This window comes from Phyllobates terribilis, unplaced genomic scaffold (assembly GCF_046119375.1).
Source record: "Phyllobates terribilis strain yellow unplaced genomic scaffold, ASM4611937v1 Scaffold_8__6_contigs__length_399053987, whole genome shotgun sequence".
In the NCBI taxonomy this organism is placed as follows: domain Eukaryota; kingdom Metazoa; phylum Chordata; class Amphibia; order Anura; family Dendrobatidae; genus Phyllobates; species Phyllobates terribilis.
Genome location: NW_027362768.1, coordinates 188204854 through 188229427, shown reverse-complemented (window position 1 = coordinate 188229427; position 24574 = coordinate 188204854). Strand labels below are relative to the sequence as shown.

The 24574-nt window shown below is 50.4% G+C and overlaps 1 protein-coding gene across 2 annotated transcripts in view; it reads right to left on the bottom strand.

Annotated features, from left to right (window-relative positions):
• Nucleotides 1–24574, bottom strand: part of AK5 (adenylate kinase 5) — a 277032-nt gene that overhangs the window by 129730 nt on the left and 122728 nt on the right. For both annotated transcript variants that reach the window (XM_073643927.1, XM_073643926.1), the window contains exons 9-10: nt 8388–8430; nt 6625–6660 (exon numbers count right to left, since the gene is read on the bottom strand). In XM_073643927.1, coding sequence (XP_073500028.1) covers nt 6625–6660; nt 8388–8430 — 79 coding nt within the window. The remainder of the gene's footprint in view (nt 1–6624; nt 6661–8387; nt 8431–24574) is intronic.

Below are 24574 nucleotides of genomic sequence, written 5' to 3'. Positions count from 1 at the left end.
ATAGATAACAGATAGATAGATAGATGATATATAGATAGATAATAGATAGATAGATATATAGATAGATGATAGATAGATAATAGATAGATAGATAATAGATGATAGATAATAGATAGATGATAGATAGATAATAGATGATAGATAGATAATAGATAGATAATAGGTAGATGATAGATAGATAGATAATAGATAGATAATAGATAGATGATAGATAATAGATAAATAGATAATAGATAGATGATAGATAATAGATAGATAATAGATAGATGATAGATAGATAATAGATAGATAGATAGATGATAGATAATAGATAGATGATAGATAATAGATAGATGATAGATAGATAATAGATAGATGATAGATAGATAATAGATAGATGATAGATAGATGATAGATAATAGATGATAGATAGATGATAGATAATAGATGGATGATAGATAGATGATAGATAGATGATAGATAATAGATGATAGATTGATAGATAATAGATAGATAATAGACAGATAATAGATAATAGAAAGATAGATAGATAGATAATAGATAATAGATAGATAATAGATGATAGATAATAGACAGATAATAGATAATAGATAGATGATAGATAGATGATAGATAATAGATGATAGATAATAGATAGATAGATAATAGATAGATAATAGATAGATAGATGATAGATAATAGATAGATGATAGATAGATGATAGATAAATAGATAATAGATAGATAATAGATAGATGATAGATAATAGATGATAGATAGATGATAGATAATAGATGATAGATAATAGATGATAGATAGATGATAGATAATAGATAGATAGATAATAGATAGATAATAGATAGATGATAGATGATAGATAATAGATAGAGAATAGATAGATAATAGATAGATGATAGATAATAGATGATAGATAGATGATAGATAATAGATAATAGATAGATGATAGATAGATGATAGATAATAGATAGATGATAGATAGATGATAGATAGATAAATAATAGACAGATGATAGATAATAGATAGATGGATAAATAATAGATAGATGATAGATAATAGATAGATGATAGATAAATAATAGATAGATGATAGATAATAGATAGATAATAGATAGATGATAGATAATAGATAGATAATAGATAGATGATACATAGATGATAGATAATAGATACGGATAGATAGGGGTCGCTGTGGCGGTCTTTCAGCGTCTGGCCACGTGTTGCTCGCGCTCCTGGACAGGCTGCCGTCCCGGGATCACGCTCCGGCCACGCAGGTCGCTCACAGTAGTACGAGTAACCTGTGACCTGCTGCTGTTGTCGTGTTCACAAGTGGCTCCTGACACTTTGGAGAATGGTGGGAGCCGGTGGTGCGGAGCTCGCTGATACCAGCACGGTCCTGTTATAGGAGCCTCCAGGGTAATAAATCAAGCTGTCACTTTCTACGGACCCTGCGGCCCCCAGTTCTCCATCACTTGCCCCCTGGTACAGTAACCCCCGGGGTTTTCTCGTCACTGTGCTCATCAGATCCCGCTGTCGATGTGGTTTATGATTGTTGCAGCTCATTATAAAGATATAATAATAACCATTCTGCATGTGGTATGTCCCGCGGGAATAGCGCATACTCCGTGTGACCTGCACCACAGATGAATATTTATCCGTGATTCATTCCCAACACGGAACAAAACTGCAAGAGAAAGGAAACTTCCAACAAGTGTAACATAAAGTGGTGAATCTCCCCGGACTGATTATCATGAAATAGTAATGAGATGATAGATGCTTTAATAATCTATTTTCATGCTGCGGCATTTACCGTGGAGCAGAAGATGAGCCACGTGTAAAAAAAAAACGAGTGCAGCGAAAACCACAGCAAAGACCCATAAAGCTGCGGTCCGCACCCTGCGACATTCAGGAGCTTCCATGGTAAGTGCAGGCGCTCTCTTCCAGGTATTGCACAGTTTCATGCACATTGCACCGCACCATTTGTGCACCGCATGGTATGATTGTGACCTTGTTATATGGCAGCATAATGGGGACTCTGCAGGACCATATTACTTGTGCACTATATTGCACTATGAAGTCAAGGCTCTATACATGTGGGTAATATCTGTACGAAGTGTGAGTGTGGAAAACAATCACCTAGTCCTCTGTGACACCCCAGGGGTCTGGTTGCCACAGTAATAGAGATATTATGTCTGAGAGCAGGTGGGAGGTCTCTTGGTCAGGAATCCTATGCATGCCACACCTCCTGCCCAGTCCTGGGAGGGGAAGGACTTCCCCTATATAAAACTGGGGCTGAGGCAGGGTTAGAGAGTAGAGTAGAGAGAAGAAGAGGAGCAGCATAGGAAAGAAAGATCAGGAGCTCAGTGGGAGCAGTGCTAAAAGGAATCAGGGGCTGGCAGCTGAAGAGCTCGCCCTGATTGAAGAGTTACCACCGGACCCGGAGTCCGAGGCTGTGGGGATTAACCCAGACCCAGCAGCAGAAACCGCCCGGCAGGGGATTTCAGGTCCTCTGGCCAAGAAACCCGAAGGCACGGTCACACGCGTGGGACCAGCACCGCCGTCGTGGAGCGGAAGCCACTAGAAGGCCCCGAGTCACCGGCCATACGGGTGAGCACCACACGGTACACTCAGGGACGTGGGCTACTTTTACCCGCCTCTAGCAAGGTAGCCAGAAGAGTACAATTAGTTGGGGAGGCCTACAACTCCGCCTGGCCAGGGGAGATCCCATCTGCTCAAAGACTGACCAGGCCCCGATCGCTAGCCAGTACTCCGGGAGGGTCTATCTTTATCACCAGTAAAGACCCTGAACTACACCGCATCGTCTCTGAGTGGTTCCTGCTACCCCCATCATCCACGTCGGCTGCCCTGAGGCCATACCCCTCCCGTTGGGGGTTATACCATCTACGCTGCACAATCGTACCACCGGCCTCAGCGGTCTGCCCTGCAGCGGCAGCTCCATAGCTGCATTCAACGGGTGGCGTAGTCGTCCAACATCTACTGCTAATACTCAGCCACACAGTTTGACTCCCTGGGCACGGACCGGGTCACCGCCACGAAACTACTACCCCCAACAGGCCCGGCTCCGGGTAGTCCCCGCGTGCGCAACGCTACACTAAGCAGGCCCAGGGGCGCGTCAACTTTTGGCGTAGTCGGCAGGATCTCGTGCCCGCAACCACCGGGTACTGCGTGCCTGAAAAAAGAGACTTTTAAACTAACCTGTGGTGAAGATTCCCGCCATCCGGCGCCATCTTCAGCCTTCTTCCCGCCATCCGCGAAGATTCCCGCCATCCGGCGCCATCTTCAGCCTTCTTCCCGCCATCCGTGAAGTTTTCCCGCCATCCGGCGCCATTTTCAGCCTTCTTCCCGCCTTCCGTGGAGTTTTCCCGCCGTTGGACGCCATCTTGAAGACGCCGCGCGGGAAGAAGAGGGGCGTGGACTCCGAAAAGCCCGCGAGAACTGAAGCCCCGCCTCACGTCCGGACGTTGCGTAAGGTCCTGGAAGGAGCCCAGTAGACGCCGACGTCACAGGAGCGCGACGGAAGGTCCTCAACCCTGACGATCCACTGCGGAGCCGCGGCCTACGGAAGAGGATCATCGCAAGGTAGGCCACGGTCCACTAGGGGGGGAGAAAGATGTCGGATACGGAGGAGAGCTTCACTGCCTCAACCCCCGCCAGCGCCAGCGCTGCTGCAGTCATGCCTTTTACCATGCCCTATATCCCGGGAGCAGCCTGGCTACCCCAATACTCAGGGGAGTCACATACCCTGAATGACTTTAGAGAAAAGCTGGATAGCCTCTTCCAGGTGTACCCCCTCACAGAAGAGCAAAAAGTGAGCATCCTGGTGGCCCAAATAACCGGGGCAGCCCAAAGGGAGGTAAAGTCCTGGCCACCTGGGAGGAGGACTGTCGCGGGGATACTAACCCGGCTGAGGGACACCTTTGATACCCGCACCTCAGCCGAGATTAAGCTTAAATTCTATGGGTGCAAGCAGCGAGCACATGAGAGTATAAGGGACTATGCACTAAACCTACAAGAGGCCCTGAGAGCCATTAAGCAGACCGACCCCGACAGCGTGGGAAACGAGGACAGGCTGTTGACCGAACAATTTATAGAGGGACTATATTGCAATGTCCACCGAACCCAGTTGCGGGCCATAGCCTTACAGGATCCTCATCTGGACTTTGCACAGTTCAAGGACAGAGCCATCCGGGTGCTCCGAGAACCGGCACCGAGTGGCGTTGTGACCCACAGGCGCCCAGCTATCACTTACCACCAGGAGGCAGAAGGCCCCACACAAGCAGACCAGGAAAATCAACCCTCTGCTTATAGTGAGCCTGCCATACCCCTAGTGAGCCAAAGAGTCCGTAGACGGCTGCCCAGTTTACCCTTGACAGCTCCTATACCCTGTAGCTCAGGACCAATCAACCAGCTCCGTAGGTCCACTAGGGTCACTAGAGGCCAGCTGCCCATACGGTGGAGGATCTAAAATGTTCAAGCTATTTTATTAATGTTTACCTGTTTATTGTTGCTTGTGTATAATTATGTGTTTCTAGTTATTTATAGGAGTCTTTGGTTGATTTACCGGGAATCCTTTGTGCATATAGTTGGAGCGTAACCCAGGACGGACTGAAAGACTGTTAAGGACTCGGGGCAGGACAGACCCCTACCTGGTTACGTCTCCCTGTGTTGGTGAAATGGACACCCTTGTTTTCCTCAAAAGTTACACCCGGTTGAGGACACGCCGTGACCACCTTATGTGTTGTCTCTATTAGAATGTTATTGTTTGCACCTTGTTATGTTTACAAAAGTATGTTTAGTCCCGGAGTACTAAATTTTACTAGGGGGGAATGTGACACCCCAGGGGTCTGGTTGCCACAGTAATAGAGATATTATGTCTGAGAGCAGGTGGGAGGTCTCTTGGTCAGGAATCCTATGCATGCCACACCTCCTGCCCAGTCCTGGGAGGGGAAGGACTTCCCCTATATAAAACTGGGGCTGAGGCAGGGTTAGTGAGTAGAGTAGAGAGAAGAAGAGGAGCAGCATAGGAAAGAAAGATCAGGAGCTCAGTGGGAGCAGTGCTAAAAGGAATCAGGGGCTGGCAGCTGAAGAGCTCGCCCTGATTGAAGAGTTACCACCGGACCCGGAGTCCGAGGCTGTGGGGATTAACCCAGACCCAGCAGCAGAAACCGCCCGGCAGGGGATTTCAGGTCCTCTGGCCAAGAAACCCGAAGGCACGGTCACACGCGTGGGACCAGCACCGCCATCGTGGAGCGGAAGCCACTAGAAGGCCCCGAGTCACCAGCCATACGGGTGAGCACCACACGGTACACTCAGGGACGTGGGCTACTTTTACCCGCCTCTAGCAAGGTAGCCAGAAGAGTACAATTAGTTGGGGAGGCCTACAACTCCGCCTGGCCAGGGGAGATCCCATCTGCTCAAAGACTGACCAGGCCCCGATCGCTAGCCAGTACTCCGGGAGGGTCTATCTTTATCACCAGTAAAGACCCTGAACTACACCGCATCGTCTCTGAGTGGTTCCTGCTACCCCCATCATCCACGTCGGCTGCCCTGAGGCCATACCCCTCCCGTTGGGGGTTATACCATCTACGCTGCACAATCGTACCACCGGCCTCAGCGGTCTGCCCTGCAGCGGCAGCTCCATAGCTGCATTCAACGGGTGGCGTAGTCGTCCAACATCTACTGCTAATACTCAGCCACACAGTTTGACTCCCTGGGCACGGACCGGGTCACCGCCACGAAACTACTACCCCCAACAGGCCCGGCTCCGGGTAGTCCCCGCGTGCGCAACGCTACACTAAGCAGGCCCAGGGGCGCGTCACCTCTTTATCCTGCATGTAAGTGCTGAAAGTCCTCGTCTTCACCGCACGTCTTAGTACTAAGGATGCACAAAGCTCAGCGTCCATTACCAGATGCAGCAGGGGGGGTTATAGTTTGCTATAAGCAATAGGAAGTGGACAGGAATGGGTGCGGGAATCACAATGTATGACCAGTGGGACTTTGTCTTGGCCAGGACTCCAGTAACCATAATATGTGAGAAGCAGAACACACAACTGACGAGATAAGGCGTAGTTCACACATTGCACATTGAGTGCGGATCTGCAGCAAGATCCGTGCACATTAAATGTAGATTTGCCTGCGGATTTGGTGCAGATTTCATCCTTTCCATTACAAAGTGTGAAATCTGCACACAGAAATGACTGAATCTGCAGATCTCCAAATCCACCCGGCAGAAACTGCCCTCAATTCATAGATGAGACTCGGTGATTTCTCCTCTACTCGGCTGGTACTGTGTTACATTTAGGATCATCTGCACCAAATTCAAGCATTAAATCCACATACAGTTGACACCAGTAAGTAATAAAAATGCCTTAAAACATTCTTTCCTCTCATTATTCTGGCATTTGGCAAAAATTAAACATTGTGGTAAAATCCTGTCCTAAAACGGGAAAGGTTTATTCTGATTTCATGTTAGATATTGAGAAAAACATCACATGTGTCTTTATATATAGTGGATGGAAACTTCTGGTTTCAACTGTATGTAACATGTGACCTCGACCTTACAGGGACCCCCATATTAATATGACATTTATGGAAACACTGGAACTCACCGATCACATAAATGACTTTTGTCTTCTTCAGTTCTTCTGTAAAACAAACAAAGAAAAACCCATAAGAATCAATGATTATTAGCACCACGGTCGGTCTCACACGCTTGTGTTCCGCTGTCTGTGCTCTGCCTGGGAAGGGGGGACCGGCCGCAGATCTGCTCACCAGAACTCAAAAACCTCATAGGATTATTTCATATTTATTTCCAGAACTGGGATTGAAAATTAAAAAAGAAATCAAGTTAGGCGTCCCAGCAGGTAACAGAGGCACAATACCGACCCTGACAATACCGACCCCTGACAATACCGACCCCTGACAATACCGACCCCTGACAATACCGACCCCTGACAATACCGACCCCTGACAATACCGACCCCTGACAATACCGACCCCTGACAATACCGACCCTGACAATACCGACCCCTGACAATACCGACCCCTGACAATACCGACCCTTGACAATACCGACCCCTGACAATACCGACCCCTGACAATACCGACCCCTGACAATACCACTTAATGATGTTTTCAAAACAATCACCTGTTACTGAAAACCATTTTTATGTGTTAAAGTGTTTTGCCTTTTTTTCCTGGATGATTTCCTCTGGCCAGCCTCCAATAAAGCTGCAGAAAAAGCCGAGAGCGACCATGCAACTGTGATCGAGAGTCTCATCTGCCCTTGGCTGTACAGCCCTACCTGGAGCTCTCGGGCCCCAATGCCACATCCATAACGGGGCCCTCACATACAATGTGCTATTATAACAGTGGGGTCTTTTTGAGTGGTCCTGGGCATGTTGGGTCCTTACAAGATCGTGCTCCCCTTAGCAATATCCCTGTCCTTCATGACTTCACCATTGGAGTAGACCTTTTTTTTTTTGGCGGTTTTATTTTACCGATGCCAAACTTGCCTTTATTCTGTGCTCATGTCTGTCGTGATTAGTGTTTGTCTTTAACTCCTTGTGAACCAGGCAATTTTATTATTTTTTTTGCACTTGAATTTTTTTCCTCCCCTTCTTCCAAGAACCGTAACTTTTTATTTTTCCATTGACATCGCCATACAAGGGTTTTTTTTGTTGGATGGGATGTTTTGAACTACACCATTCAATTTACCATAAAATGTACCGAAAAACAGGAAAAATATTCCAACTGCTTTGAAAAATTGATTTGTTTCTACAGTGTTCATTATGTTGTAAAAATGACTGGACAAGATTATTTCCCGGTTCAGTACAATTACGGCGACACCAAAATCATACGTTTTTTTTTTTTTCAGATTTTAATGGTTACAAAAAAAAATTAAAAACTTTAAAAAAAAAATCATTATTTGGATTTGTCTGAGTTCTGAGACCTGTAACTTTCAGTTTTCCATCGATGGAGCGGTGTGAGGGCTGATCTTTAGCATGGTGAACTGTCTTTTTTATTTTATACCATTTTAGGGTGCATATTAAGTTTTGATCTACGTTTATTGCACTTTTTTTGAGGGCTCACAATGTGAACAGTCATTAAAAATAACTATGAAATGACTCTGCTCATCCTATACCTGTATACACAGCAAAGCTGACAAGTCCGATACAGAGAGCAGGAAGTACCGGCTCATCGCTTCCTCTAGTGGCCGCTGTGGGAACTGTTAAATTTCACAATTTGTTTTGTATGTTCCTAGTCACATAAATATTAACGAAAACCACTACGTTAATACATTAAAATAATTGATTTGACTCAGCTGAGAAATTACATTTGAAAGGGTCGGAGATTTTGGCTGAGAACTTACCTCTTAGATAATCATCTCCAAAACTGTGCGCAATATCCTCATTCTGGGAAGTATAAATGAACGGAAAAAAGACATTTTAATATGGAAATTCCTGCTATCGGCCACAATCATACACACATGTACGACCGGAGGAAATTAAACTTCGAGTACAAATGGATACAATGTGACACAGGGACCAAGGGCTAATGTAACATGTGATAGAAAGGTGAGAAGGATCCAAGATGGAGGAGGAGACGGGGGGAAGGTGTCATAGTATCGTCACCGGTCACTTCTGTAATGTCGCAATACCATAGAGAGATGGAAGAAGGCTCATATATGAAGTACCCATATTAGATAAATGGTTGTGCCCCACTCCCTTTACCATAGAAAGCTATGAGTAGAACTATTGTGCTTGTATCCACAGGATCAGTGATAAATGTACAATTGCTGAGGGGTCCAACTGGTCGGACCCCTCATCACTCCATATAATGGGGCTCACAAAGTACCCTGTGTGAACAGAGTGGTACTTAGCATGCATTCATTTTTATGGGACTGATGGAAGGGTGATGTCTGCCAGTCCCACAGAAGTGAATGGAGCAGTGGTAACCCATGTTCACTACCGCTCCTCTTACACAGGTAATTCGAGACCCCTGTTCTCAAGTTGCGTTGGGTCCCGGTGACCATACATTTATCACCTATCCTGAATACATTTACCAGGACATCCCCTTTAACCACCACTAGCATGCAGTTTCTTTTTTTTTCATGGCTGATTGCTTCCTGTAAGTGTTAAGAAACCTCAACAGTAACTGAAAATACAGAAGAAAGGAAAAGAAAGAGAAGGTAAGGGGAAGGAAAAGGGAAAAATAAAGGGAAAGAAAATGGAAAGGGATGGGGAATGGAAAGGGAAAAGAAAAGGAAGAAAATGAAAAGGGAAAGGGGAAGGAAAACAAAGTTAAAGGAAAAGAGAAAGGGACAGGGAAGGGAAGGAAAAAAAGAAAGAAAAAGGGAAGGAAAATAATGGGATAGGGAAGGGAAAAGGAAAAGAAAGGGGAAGAAAGGAAGAAAATGAAAAGGGAAAGGAAAAGAATGGGAAGAAAAGGGAAAGATAAAGTAAAAGGAAAGGGATGGGGGAGGGAAAAGAAGGGAAGGAAGTGTAAAGGGGATAGAAAAGGAAAAGTGAGAAAGGGAAGGAAGGGGAAAGAAAGGGGAAAGATAAACAGAAAGGAAAGGGATGGAGAAGGGAAGGGAAAAGAAAAGGAAGGAGAAGAAGTGAAGGAGATGTAAAGGGGAAGGAAAAAGAAAGGGAAAGAGATGGGAGAGGAAAGGGAAAGAAAAAGAAAAGGAAGGAGGTAAAGGGAAGAAAATGAATGAAAAGGGAAAGGGGAAGGAAAAAGAAAGGGAAAGGGAAGGGGAAAGTAAAAGGTAAAGAAAGGGATGGGGAAGGGTAAGGGAAAAGAAAAGGAATGAGAAGAAGTGAAGGAAATGTAAAGGGGAAGGAAAAAGAAAGGGAAAGAGATGGGTGAGGAAAGGGAAAAAAAAGGGATAGATAAAGACAAAGGAAAGGGAGAGGGATGAGGAAGCGAAAGGGAAAAGAAGGGAAAAGCAAGGGGAAGAAGGGAAGGAAATGAAAAGGGGAAGGAAAAGGGGAAGAGAAAGGGAAAAAAAGGGAAAGGAAAGATAAGGAGAAGGGAAGGTAAAGGAAAAAAAACCCAGAAAGGAGTAAATTACCCCCAAAATATAGGTAGATATGTGTAAGAGGATTTCTGGGATCAAAGCCCTCTATAGAGAACAAATCCTTTTAGTATTATTCAGGTTGATGGTGCTTAAACTGTAACCCAGTGATTGACCTCTCTCTGTGTGCAGCGCCATAGAGATATGGCTGTCAATCACTGAGTAGGACCGCCCACTGGACTCTTAAACATAGAAAGAGCAGTCATAAACGTTATCCTGAGTCTTTTCGCACAACACTATATATTAATCTGCTCCGCTCCTCCGGCCCTATAACCTGCCGCTCAGACATCATGTTCAATGTGACAGGTCGACAATAGAGCAAAAGTTAAATCCCGATTCCCCAGAACAAAGGCGACATCAAAGGCAGACAAGAATCAGACTGACACATTCCTGCCAGATGGGACAGAAGAACTGTACAAATGTCACCAGGCTAATCCGGATTATCTGCTCGTCTCTTGGCAGCGGCCACAAAGCAATCCGTTTTAGAAGAAGGTAATAAAACGCTACGAGATTTTATGGCTCCATTCCCGAATCATCCCTAAATATAGTCACCATCTGGCAGAAAATTCTCACATTTCTCATAAAGAGCAGGAACACTGGTAACAAATATAACCTTGTGTTACACAGCGCCGAGAAAAGGCACAAAAGAAGTTACATACAGGATCTGCAGATATTCTGGACTATCAGATATTCCAGTCGTCCGGAAAATTCAAATATTTCAGGGTTTTATGTTAACCAGGTGCAATCAGTGTAAAAACGACTCCTCGCTCTGCACCGTCTGTACCCCCCGATGCCACTGCTAAAACCCAAACTATTCTCAACCCTTTCACTGACAACCATCCAAGATCTTGAAGAAGTTGATAAATGCTAACACAAAAGTATAAGGTAGTAGTCTTATCAAATCATATAATAGTTCTGACATTCTGTAGTTATGGCATACTGCTCATGAACCAGGAGGCTCAGGATGATCAGCATAATTTGAAAGAAGGGTTGAATTGTTAAGACAACCATTGATACTTGTTTTTGGATTTTTAGTGAATAAATGGGGGCTCTGCTTTAGCAGAACAACCCCTTTAACAAGAACAGTCCAGATGAAGACCCCCTTTTTAAAACCGATAACTTGCAATAAATATGTATTTTTTTACCTGCTGTAAACGCCGCTGTTCTCCTGAATCCGGCGATGTTTTTCTTTTATTCCTGCTCCTCTCCGTTCCGGAGATATGGCCTCTTCTTGCTGGTATGTAAATATTGTCTTTTTTTTCCAATTGGGTGTGGTTCCAGAGAAGACCACACCCACTTGGCTAAATACACTAGATTTATATGCAGGGAAGAGGAGGCCATATCTAAGGAACGGAGCGGCGCAGGAAGAAAAGAAAAACATTGCCGGATTCAGGAGAACAGCGGCGTTTACACCGGGTAACAAATATATATATTTATGGGGTGGGACATGTTCTCTTTATAAAGCTTCTCGGCATTTTCTTTCACCTCCAGGCACTTCAGCTTTTTACCTATTTGGGCCTTTTGGAATTACAATACATTTGGATAGTCGCCAGCTTTGTAAAGTCGGAGATTTTGAGGTAACGGGGAAATGCATATATAGTCTGCCTAGCATAAGTGGAGCATTTAAAGGGGTTGTACATGGCCGCTCCTTCCTTTGGTTATGTGTTGTATTACTGCTCAACTACATAGAAATGAATATAGAGGAGAGGCTATACCAGACATAACCTGAGACAGAGGTGCATCCATCTCTGCTGCGACCTGAACTCCTCCGCGTTCCCATCATTACAAGTGTTCAGTAACGATGCTACGGTCTCTGCTCTGCCCGTAGCACGGCAGGGCGCCCCTGTATGGCAGCACGCTGAGTACTGTATATGCGCACAGTCTCTGTAACAGCGGAGGCGGATGCCAAGTAAGGTGCTAAACTGCTAATTGCTGCATGCCGATTCCATAGCAAGGCGGATGTCGGCCGTCGTCATATTCCAGCAGTTCTCTCTTTCTCTCTCACAGAGCAATTAAACAGCTCTAATGAATTCACCGGCGGCAGGAGCACGTAACGCGCCGGGTAGATCCGAGGCCAAGGGGTTGCAAATATCATTTACATCTGCGCAAACAGACTTAAGTGGTGACCTGCTGCTCCATAAAGCTCAGCGCCAACAGAAAAATATATTATTGTATTGTTCACAAATCCGGAAAATGGAATAAGATGAAAAGGAACTTTTCCTTATATTAGAAATAATTGCAGTTTGATGTGAATAACACAGGGGGCGCTGTCCAGACGATGAATGAAAAGCTTTCAGAAGGACTTTGGGGCTCATTGACTCCCAGGTAGTTACCGCCATGGGTGGCACTGGCAGACAGCTACCCTTCTTATAGGAAAGAGGTAATTTGCATATTTGTTCCCAAGGAGCATTGTCAAAAAGACTCCCCCTAAGAAAAGCCAGTCCCCCCCAATGACCCCCAAAAGTAAAACACTAGAAGAGGTAATGAACGTCTCGTTGTGTCCCAGACATCGGAGACAGCAGTGATCTCACCGCCTCGCACATCACCCGCCCCGATGACGGGGAGAATTACACCCAGAGATTTATGTGGCAAATGGGAGATCAGCGGCGCCCGATACTTATACTGTCATCTCATTTCTGACAACTGTGTTTAGTAACGCTCATCTCCTTCTCATCCCTGACAGAAGACGCAACTCTGCTCCGTTCTGACAATAAAAGCCTCGATCCGTGTCGCCTCCTCCGGGATTTACTCCCACATAAAATGCTCATTTATATGGAGAAGCAGGAAAATGACAAAAGGTGGAAATAAGCGATGAAACCCGACGGACTGAGTGGCTCCGGGGACATCAGTGATCGCAGGGCGAGTGGAGGCCTGGCTACACTGCGGCCGATGTGTTACCACGATGCTGCACTGCGGCCGATGTGTTACCACGATGCTACACTGCGGCCGATGTGTTACCACGATGCTGCACTGCGGCCGATGTGTTACCACGATGCTACACTGCGGCCGATGTGTTACCACGATGCTGCACTGCGGCCGATGTGTTACCACGATGCTGCACTGCGGCCGATGTGTTACCACGATGCTACACTGCGGGCGATGTGTTACCACGATGCTGCATTGCGGGCGATGTGTTACCACGATGCTGCACTGCGGACGATGTGTTACGACGATGCTGCACTGCAGGCGATGTGTTACCACAATGCTGCACTACGGTCGATGTGTTACCACGATGCTGCACTGCAGGCGATGTGTTACCACGATGCTACACTGCGGCCGATGTGTTACCACGATGCTACACTGCGGCCGATGTGTTACCACGATGCTGCACTGCAGGCGATGTGTTAGCACGATGCTGCACTGCGGCCGATGTGTTACCACGATGCTGCACTGCGGGCGATGTGTTACCACGATGCTGCACTGCGGCCGATGTGTTACCACGATGTTACACTGCGGCCGATGTGTTACCACGATGCTGCACTGCGGACGATGTGTTACCACGATGCTGCACTGCGGCCGATGTGTTACCACGATGCTGCACTGCGACCGATGTGTTACCACGATGCTGCACTGCGGGTGATGTGTTACCACGATGCTGCACTGCGGCCGATGTGTTACCACGATGTTACACTGCGGCCGATGTGTTACCACGATGCTGCACTGCGGACGATGTGTTACCACGATGCTGCACTGCGGCCGATGTGTTACCACGATGCTGCACTGCGGGCGATGTGTTACCACGATGCTGCACTGCGGGCGATGTGTTACCACGATGCTGCACTGCGACCGATGTGTTACCACGATGCTGCACTGCGGGTGATGTGTTACCACGATGCTGCACTGCGGATGATGTGTTACCACGATGCTACACTGCGGACGATGTGTTACCACGATGCTGCACTGCGGCCGATGTGTTACCACGATGCTGCACTGCGGGCGATGTGTTACCACGATGCTGCACTGCGGGCGATGTGTTACCACGATGCTGCACTGCGACCGATGTGTTACCACGATGCTGCACTGCGGGTGATGTGTTACCATGATGCTACACTGCGGGCAATGTGTTACCACGATGCTGCACAGCGGGCAATGTGTTACCACGATGCTGCACTGCGGGCGATGTGTTACCACGATGCTGCACTGCGGGCGATGTGTTACCATGATGCTACACTGCGGGCAATGTGTTACCACGATGCTGCACAGCGGGCAATGTGTTACCACGATGCTGCACTGCGGGCGATGTGTTACCACGATGCTGCACTGCGGGCGATGTGTTACCACGATGCTGCACTGTGGCCAATGTGTTACCACGATACTACATTGCGGGCAATGTGTTACCACGATGCTGCACTACGGTCGATGTGTTACCACGATGCTGCACTGCGGGCGATGTGTTACCACGATGCTGCAATGCGGGCGATGTGTTACCACGATGCTGCACTACGGTCGATGTGTTACCACGATGCTGCACTGCGGGCGATGTGTTACCACGATGCTGCAATGCGGGCAATGTGCTACCACGATGCTGCACTGCGGCCGATGTGTTACCATGATGCTACACTTCGGGCAATGTGTTACCACGATGCTGCACAGCGGGCAATGTGTTACCACGATGCTGCACTACGGTCGATGTGTTACCACGATGCTGCACTGCGGCCGATGTGTTACCATGATGCTACACTGCTGCCGATGTGTTACCACGATGTTGCACTGAAGCCGATGTATTACCACGATGCTGCACTGCGGGCAATGTGCTACCACGATGCTGCACTGCGGGCAATGTGCTACCACGATGCTGCACTGCGGCCGATGTGTTACCACGATGCTACACTGCGGCCGATGTGTTACCACGATGCTGCACTGAAGCCGATGTATTACCACGATGCTGCACTGCGGGCGATGTGCTACCACGATGCTGCACTGCGGGCGATGTGTTACCACGATGCTGCCCTGCGGCCGATGTGTTACCACGATGCTACACTGCGGCCGATGTGTTACCACGATGCTACACTGCGGCCGATGTGCTACCACGATGCTGCACTGCAGGCGATGTGTTACCACGATGCTGCACTGCGGGCGATGTGTTACCACGATGCTGCACTGCGGACGATGTGTTACCACGATGCTGCACTGCGGTCGATGTGCTACCACAATGCTGCACTGCGGCCGATGTGTTACCACAATGCTGCACTACGGTCGATGTGTTACCACGATGCTGCACTGCAGGCGATGTGTTACCATGATGCTACACTGCGGCCGATGTGTTACCACGATGCAACACTGCGGCCGATGTGTTACCACGATGCTACACTGCGGCCGATGTGTTACCACGATGCTGCACTGCAGGCGATGTGTTACCACGATGCTGCCCTGCGGCCGATGTGTTACCACGATGCTGCACTGCGGCCGATGTGTTACTACGATGCTGCACTGCGGCCGATGTGCTACCACAATGCTGCACTGCGGCCGATGTGTTACTACGATGCTGCACTGCAGGCGATGTGTTACCACGATGCTGCACTGCAGGCGATGTGTTACCACAATGCTGCACTACGGCCGATGTGTTACCACGATGCTACACTGCGGCCGATGTGTTACCACGATGCTGCACTGCGGCCGATGTGTTACCACAATGCTGCACTGCGGCCGATGTGTTACCACGATGCTGCACTGCGGACGATGTGTTATCACGATGCTGCACTGCGGGCGATGTGTTACCACAATTCTGCACTGCGGCCGATGTGTTACCACGATGCTGCACTGCGGGCGATGTGTTACCACGATGCTGCACTGCGGGCGATGTGTTACCACGATGCTGCACTGCGGACGATGTGTTACCACGATGCTGCACTGCAGGCGATGTGTTACCACAATGCTGCACTACGGACGATGTGTTACCACGATGCTGCACTGCAGGCGATGTGTTACCACAATGCTGCACTACGGTCGATGTGTTACCACGATGCTGCACTGCAGGCGATGTGTTACCACGATGCTACACTGCGGACGATGTGTTACCACGATGAAACACTGCGGCCGATGTGTTACCACGATGCTACACTGCGGCCGATGTGTTACCACGATGCTGCACTGCAGGCGATGTGTTACCACGATGCTGCACTGCGGCTGATGTGTTACCACGATGGTGCACTGCGGCCGATGTGTTACTACGATGCTGCACTGCGGCCGATGTGTTACCACGATGCTGCACTGCGGCCGATGTGTTACCACGATGCTGCACTGCGGCCGATGTGTTACCACGATACTGCACTGCGGCCGATGTGTTACCATGATACTGCACTGCGGCCGATGTGCTACCACGATGCGACACTGCGGGTGATGTGTCACCACGATGCTGCACTGCAGGCGATGTGTTACCACGATGCTGCACTGCAGGCGATGTGTTACCACAATGCTGCACTGCGGCCGATCTGCTATCACGATGTTACACTGCGGCCGATGTGTTACCACGATGCTGCACTGCGGCCGATGTGTTACCACGATGCTGCACTGCAGGCGATGTGCTACAACATGCTACACTGCGGCCGATGTGCTACCACGATGCTGCACTACGGTTGATGTGTTACCACGATGGTACACTGCGGGCGATGTGTTACCATGATGCTACACTGCGGGCAATGTGCTACCACGATGCTGCACTGCGGCCGATGTGTTACCACGATGCTGCACTGCGGGCGATGTGTTACCACGATGCTGCACTGCGGGCGATGTGTTACCACGATGCTACACTGCGGCCGATGTGTTACCACGATGCTGCACTGCGGGCGATGTGTTACCACGATGCTACACTGCGGGCGATGTGTTACCACGATGCTGCACTGCGGTCGATGTGTTACCACGATGCTGCACTGCGGGCGATGTGTTACCACGATGCTGCACTGCGGGCGATGTGTTACCACGATGCTGCACTGCGGCCGATGTGTTACCACTATGCTACACTGCGGCCGATGTGATACCACGATGCTGCACTGCGGCCGATGTGTTACCACGATGCAACACTGCGGCCGATGTGTTACCACGATGCTACACTGCGGCCGATGTGTTACCACGATGCTGCACTGCAGGCGATGTGTTACCACGATGCTGCCCTGCGGCCGATGTGTTACCACGATGCTGCACTGCGGCCGATGTGTTACTACGATGCTGCACTGCGGCCGATGTGCTACCACAATGCTGCACTGCGGCCGATGTGTTACTACGATGCTGCACTGCAGGCGATGTGTTACCACGATGCTGCACTGCAGGCGATGTGTTACCACAATGCTGCACTACGGCCGATGTGTTACCACGATGCTACACTGCGGCCGATGTGTTACCACGATGCTGCACTGCGGCCGATGTGTTACCACAATGCTGCACTGCAGCCGATGTGTTACCACGATGCTGCACTGCGGACGATGTGTTATCACGATGCTGCACTGCGGGCGATGTGTTACCACAATTCTGCACTGCGGCCGATGTGTTACCACGATGCTGCACTGCGGGCGATGTGTTACCACGATGCTGCACTGCGGGCGATGTGTTACCACGATGCTGCACTGCGGACGATGTGTTACCACGATGCTGCACTGCAGGCGATGTGTTACCACAATGCTGCACTACGGACGATGTGTTACCACGATGCTGCACTGCAGGCGATGTGTTACCACAATGCTGCACTACGGTCGATGTGTTACCACGATGCTGCACTGCAGGCGATGTGTTACCACGATGCTACACTGAGGACGATGTGTTACCACGATGAAACACTGCGGCCGATGTGTTACCACGATGCTACACTGCGGCCGATGTGTTACCACGATGCTGCACTGCAGGCGATGTGTTACCACGATGCTGCACTGCGGCTGATGTGTTACCACGATGGTGCACTGCGGCCGATGTGTTAGTACGATGCTGCACTGCGGCCGATGTGTTACCACGATGCTGCACTGCGGCCGATGTGTTACCACGATGCTGCACTGCGGCCGATGTGTTACCACGATACTGCACTGCGGCCGATGTGTTACCACGATACTGCACTGCGGCCGATGTGCTACCACGATGCGACACTGCGGGTGATGTGTCACCACGATGCTGCACTGCAGGCGATGTGTTACCACGATGCTGCACTGCAGGCGATGTGTTACCACAATGCTGCACTGCGGCCGATCTGCTATCACGATGTTACACTGCGGCCGATGTGTTACCACGATGCTGCACTGCGGCCGATGTGTTACCACGATGCTGCACTGCAGGCGATGTGCTACAACATGCTACACTGCGGCCGATGTGTTACCACGATGCTGCACTGCGGCCGATGTGCTACCACGATGCTGCACTACGGTTGATGTGTTACCACGATGGTACACTGCGGGCGATGTGTTACCATGATGCTACACTGCGGGCAATGTGCTACCACGATGCTGCACTGCGGCCGATGTGTTACCACGATGCTGCACTGCGGGCGATGTGTTACCACGATGCTGCACTGCGGGCGATGTGTTACCACGATGCTACACTGCGGCCGATGTGTTACCACGATGCTGCACTGCGGGCGATGTGTTACCACGATGCTACACTGCGGGCGATGTGTTACCACGATGCTGCACTGCGGTCGATGTGTTACCACGATGCTGCACTGCGGTCGATGTGTTACCGCGATGCTGCACTGTGGTCGATGTGTTACCAAGATGCTGCATTGCGGATGATGTGTTATCACGATGCTGCATTGCGGCCGATGTGTTACTACGATACTGCACGGCGATCGATGTGTTACCACGATGCTGCACTGCGGGCAATGTGTTACCACGATGCTGCACTGCGGGCGATGTGTTACCACGATGCTGCACTGCGGCCGATGTGTTACCACGAAACTGCACTGTGACCAATGTGTTACCACCATGATGCTGCACTGCGGGCGATGTGTTACCAAGATGCTGCACTGCGGGCGATGTGTTACCACGATGCTGCACTGCGGCCGATGTGTTACCACGATGCTGCACTGTGGTCGATGTGTTACCACGATGCTGTATTGCGGCCGATGTGTTACTACGATACTGCACTGCGACCGATGTGTTACCATGATGCTGCACTGCGGCCGATGTGTTACCAAGATGCTGCACTGCGGGCAATGTGTTACCACGATGCTGCACTGTGGCTGATGTGTTACCACGATGCTGCACTGCGGTCGTTGTGTTACCACGATGCTGCACTGCGGATGATGTGTTACCACGATGCTGTACTGCGGGCGATGTGTTACCACGATGCTGCACTGAAGCCGATGTGTTACCAAGATGCTGCACTGCGGATGATGTGTTACCACGATGCTGCACTGCGGCTGATGTGTTACCAAGATGCAGCATTGCGGATGATGTGTTACCACGATGCTGCATTGCAGCCGATGTGTTACCACGATGCTACACTGCGGCCGATGTGTTACCACGATGCTGCACTGCGGCCGATGTGTTACCACAATGCTGTACTGCGGCCGATGTGTTACCACGATGCTGCACTGCGACCGATCTGTTATCACGATGCTGCACTGCTGCCGATGTGTTACCACGATGCTGCACTGCGGTCGATGTGTTACCACTATGCTACACTGCGGCCGATGTGTTACCACGATGCTGCACTGCGGCCGATGTGTTACCACGATGCTGAACTGCGGCCGATGTGTTAACACGATGCTGCACTGCGGCCGATGTGTTACCACGATGCTGCACTGCGGCCGATGTGTTACCACGATGCTGCACTGCGGCCGATGTGTTACCACGAAACTGCACTGTGACCAATGTGTTACCATGATGCTGCACTGCGGGCGATGTGTTACCAAGATGCTGCACTGCGGGCGATGTGTTACCACGATGCTGCACTGCGGCCGATGTGTTACCACGATGCTGCACTGTGGTCGATGTGTTACCACGATGCTGTATTGCGGCCGATGTGTTACTACGATACTGCACTGCGACCGATGTGTTACCATGATGCTGCACTGCGGCCGATGTGTTACCAAGATGCTGCACTGCGGGCAATGTGTTACCACGATGCTGCACTGCGGATGATGTGTTACCACGATGCTGTACTGCGGATGATGTGTTACCACGATGCTGCACTGAAGCCGATGTGTTACCAAGATGCTGCACTGCGGATGATGTGTTACCACGATGCTGCACTGAAGCCGATGTGTTACCAAGATGCTGCACTGCGGATGATGTGTTACCACGATGCTGCATTGCGGATGATGTGTTACCACGATGCTGCACTGCGGCCGATGTGTTACCACGATGCTGCACTGCGGCCGATGTGTTACCACAATGCTGTACTGCGGGCGATGTGTTACCACGATGCTGCACTGCGACCGTTCTGTTACCACGATGCTGCACTGCGGCCGATGTGTTACCACGATGCTGCACTGCGGCCGATGTGCTACCACTATGCTACACTGCGGCCGATGTGTTACCACGATGCTGCACTGCGGCCGATGTGTTACCACGATGCTGAACTGCGGCCGATGTGTTAACACGATGCTGCACTGCGGCCGATGTGTTACCACGATGCTGCACTGCGGCCGATGTGTTACCACAATGCTGCACTGCGGCCGATGTGTTACCACGAAACTGCACTGTGACCAATGTGTTACCATGATGCTGCACTGCGGGCGATGTGTTACCAAGATGCTGCACTGCGGGCGATGTGTTACCACGATGCTGCACTGCGGCTGATGTGTTACCACGATGCTGCACTGCGGTCGATGGGTTACAACGATGCTGCACTGTGGCCGATGTGTTACCAAGATGCTGCACTGCGGCCGATGTGTTACCACGATGCTGTACTGCGGATGATGTGTTACCACGATGCTGCACTGAAGCCGATGTGTTACCAAGATGCTGCACTGCGGATGATGTGTTACCACGATGCTGCACTGCGGATGATGTGTTACCACGATGCTGCACTGCGGCCGATGTGTTACCAAGATGCAGCATTGCGGATGATGTGTTACCACGATGCTGCATTGCGGCCGATGTGTTACCACGATGCTGCACTGCGGCCGATGTGTTACCACGATGCTGCACTGCGGCCGATGTGTTACCACGATGCTGTACTAGCGGGCGATGTGTTACCACGATGCTGCACTGCGACCGATCTGTTACCACGATGCTGCACTGTGGCCGATGTGTTACCACGATGCTGCACTGCGGCCGATGTGTTACCACTATGCTACACTGCGGCCGATGTGTTACCACGATGCTGCACTGCGGCCGATGTGTTACCACGATGCTGCACTGCGGCCGATGTGTTATCACGATGCTGCACTGCGGCCGATGTGTTACCACGATGCTGCACTGCGGCCGATGTGTTACCACGATGCTGCACTGCGGCCGATGTGTTACCACGAAACTGCACTGTGACCAATGTGTTACCATGATGCTGCACTGCGGGCGATGTGTTACCACGATGCTGCACTGCGGGCGATGTGTTACCACGATGCTGCACTGCGGCTGATGTGTTACCACGATGCTGCACTGCGGTCGATGGGTTACCACGATGCTGCACTGTGGCCGATGTGTTACCAAGATGCTGCACTGCGGCCGATGTGCTACCACGATGCTGCACTGCGGATGATGTGTTACCACGATGCTGCACTGTGGCAGATGTGTTACCAAGATGCTGCACTGCGGCCGATGTGCTACCACGATGCTGCACTGCGGCCGATGTGTTACCACGATGCTCCACTGCAGCCGATGTGTTACCACGATGCTGCACTGCGGCCGATGTGTTACCACGATGCTGCATTGCGGCCGATGTGTTACCACAATGCTGCACTGCGGCCGATGTGTTACCACGATGCTGCACTGCGGCCGATGTGTTACCACGATGCTGTACTGCGGGCGATGTGTTACCACGATGCTGCACTGCGACCGATCTGTTACCACGATGCTGCACTGCGGCCGATGTGTTACCACGATGCTGCACTGCGGCCGATGTGTTACCACTATGCTACACTGCGGCCGATGTGTTACCACGATGCTGCACTGCGGCCGATGTGTTACCACGATGCTGCACTGCGGCCGATGTGTTATCACGATGCTGCACTGCGGCCGATGTGTTACCACGATGCTGCACTGCGGCCGATGTGTTACCACGAAACTGCACTGTGACCAATGTGTTACCATGATGCTGCACTGCGGGCGATGTGTTACCACGATGCTGCACTGCGGGCGATGTGTTACCACGATGCTGCACTGCGGCTGATGTGTTACCACGATGCTGCACTGCGGTCGATGGGTTACCACGATGCTGCACTGTGGCCGATGTGTTACCAAGATGCTGCACTGCGGCCGATGTGCTACCACGATGCTGCACTGCGGATGATGTGTTACCACGATGCTGCACTGTGGCAGATGTGTTACCAAGATGCTGCACTGCGGCCGATGTGCTACCACGATGCTGCACTGCGGCCGATGTGTTACCACGATGCTCCACTGCGGCCGATGTGTTACCACGATGCTGCACTGCGGCCGATGTGTTACCAAGATGCTGCACTGCGGCCGATGTGCTACCACGATGCTGCACTGCGGATGATGTGTTACCACGATGCTGCACTGTGGCAGATGTGTTACCAAGATGCTGCACTGCGGCCGATGTGCTACCACGATGCTGCACTGCGGCCGATGTGTTACCACGATGCTCCACTGCGGCCGATGTGTTACCACGATGCTGCACTGCGGCCGATGTGTTACCACGATGCTGCATTGCGGCCGATGTGTTACCACAATGCTGCACTGCGGGCGATGTGTTACCACGATGCTGCACTACGGTCGATGTGTTACCACGATGCTGCACTGCGGGCGATGTGTTAACACGATGCTGCACTGCGGGCGATGTGTTACCACGATGCTGCACTACGGTCGATGTGCTACCACGATGCTGCACTGCGGCCGATGTGTTACCATGATTCTGCACTGCGGGCGATGTGTTACCACGATGCTGCACTACGGTCGATGTGTTAACATGATGCTGCACTGCGGCCGATGTGTTACTACGATGCTGCACTGTGGCCGATGTGTTACCCCGATGCTACACTGCGGTCGATGTGTTACAACGATGCTACACTGCGGGCAATGTGCTACCACGATGCTGCACTGCGGCCGATGTGTTACTACGATGCTGCACTGTGGCCGATGTGTTACCCCGATGCTACACTGCGGTCGATATGTTACAACGATGCTACACTGCGGCCGATGTGTTACTATGATGCTGCACTGCGGGTGATGTGTTACCACGATGCAGCACTGTGGGCGATGTGTTACCACGATGCAGCACTGTGGGCGATGTGTTACCACGATGCAGCACTGTGGGCGATGTGTTACCCCGATGCTGCACTGCGGGCGATGTGTTACCACAATGCTGCACTGCGGCCGATGTGTTACCACGATGCTGCACTGTGGCCGATGTGTTGCCATGATGCTGTACTGCGGGCGATGTGTTACCACGATGCTGCACTGCGAGCGATGTGTTACCACGATGCTGCACTGCGGATGATGTGTTACCACAATGCTGTACTGCGGGCGATGTGTTACCACGATGCTGCACTGCGGGCGATGTGTTACCACGATGCTGCACTGCGGCTGATGTGTTACCACAATGCTGTACTGCGGGCGATGTGTTACCACAATGCTGTACTGCGGGCGATGTGTTACCACGATGCTGCACTGCGGCCGATGTGTTATCACGATGCTGCACTGTGGGCGATGTGTTAACACTATGCTACACTGCGGCGTGTAGAAGTAGAACTCCCACTATCACATTGATAAAGAAGGAGAAAGGAGGGGGATACAGCTCCCCAGTCCAGCGGTGTACTTACAAAAGTGTCTGGAGTAACAATCCCAGTATCGGGTACACAGGAGTTCCCGGACCATGGGGTAGTAATGGATGCAAAAAGTTGATAAAATTTCAGCCCCTCATGTAAAAATGTCATCCCTTTATTGAATCGCGTGTAGCCATGAGCCGTGGCCACGAGCACAGACTACATCCACCGCAGTGTAGCATAGCCGATGACTGCAGGGGGGGGGACACCCGAAACGCGCAGGCTCTTCACCACTGCCTGTCGCACATTGTATGGCCACAATCTGATGTATCTGATCGGAGGGTTAATACACCGTCGGAATTATAGAAAAACTCGTCCGATTATGACTGCCCATTTTCGGAGAGGCCGATCCGGCAGAGGAGAGCTGACACGCCCCTCTCGCCCCGTCACCGTCCCCTCAGGCCATTCTCCCATAAAGTGGGGAAACTGCAAACAAGCATAGTCCCTCAGCGCGGGGAGAAAATATCTCATGTGACAGAATTAACTCTTCTCCGTCTGGACGCCGGTTGCCATGGTAACTGCTTTACTCCTCGTCGCGCAGGTACTGTTATATCAGACCTGCAGTTTGGAAGTTGCATGTTCTATAGTCACCGCAAGTAGGAAATAAAAA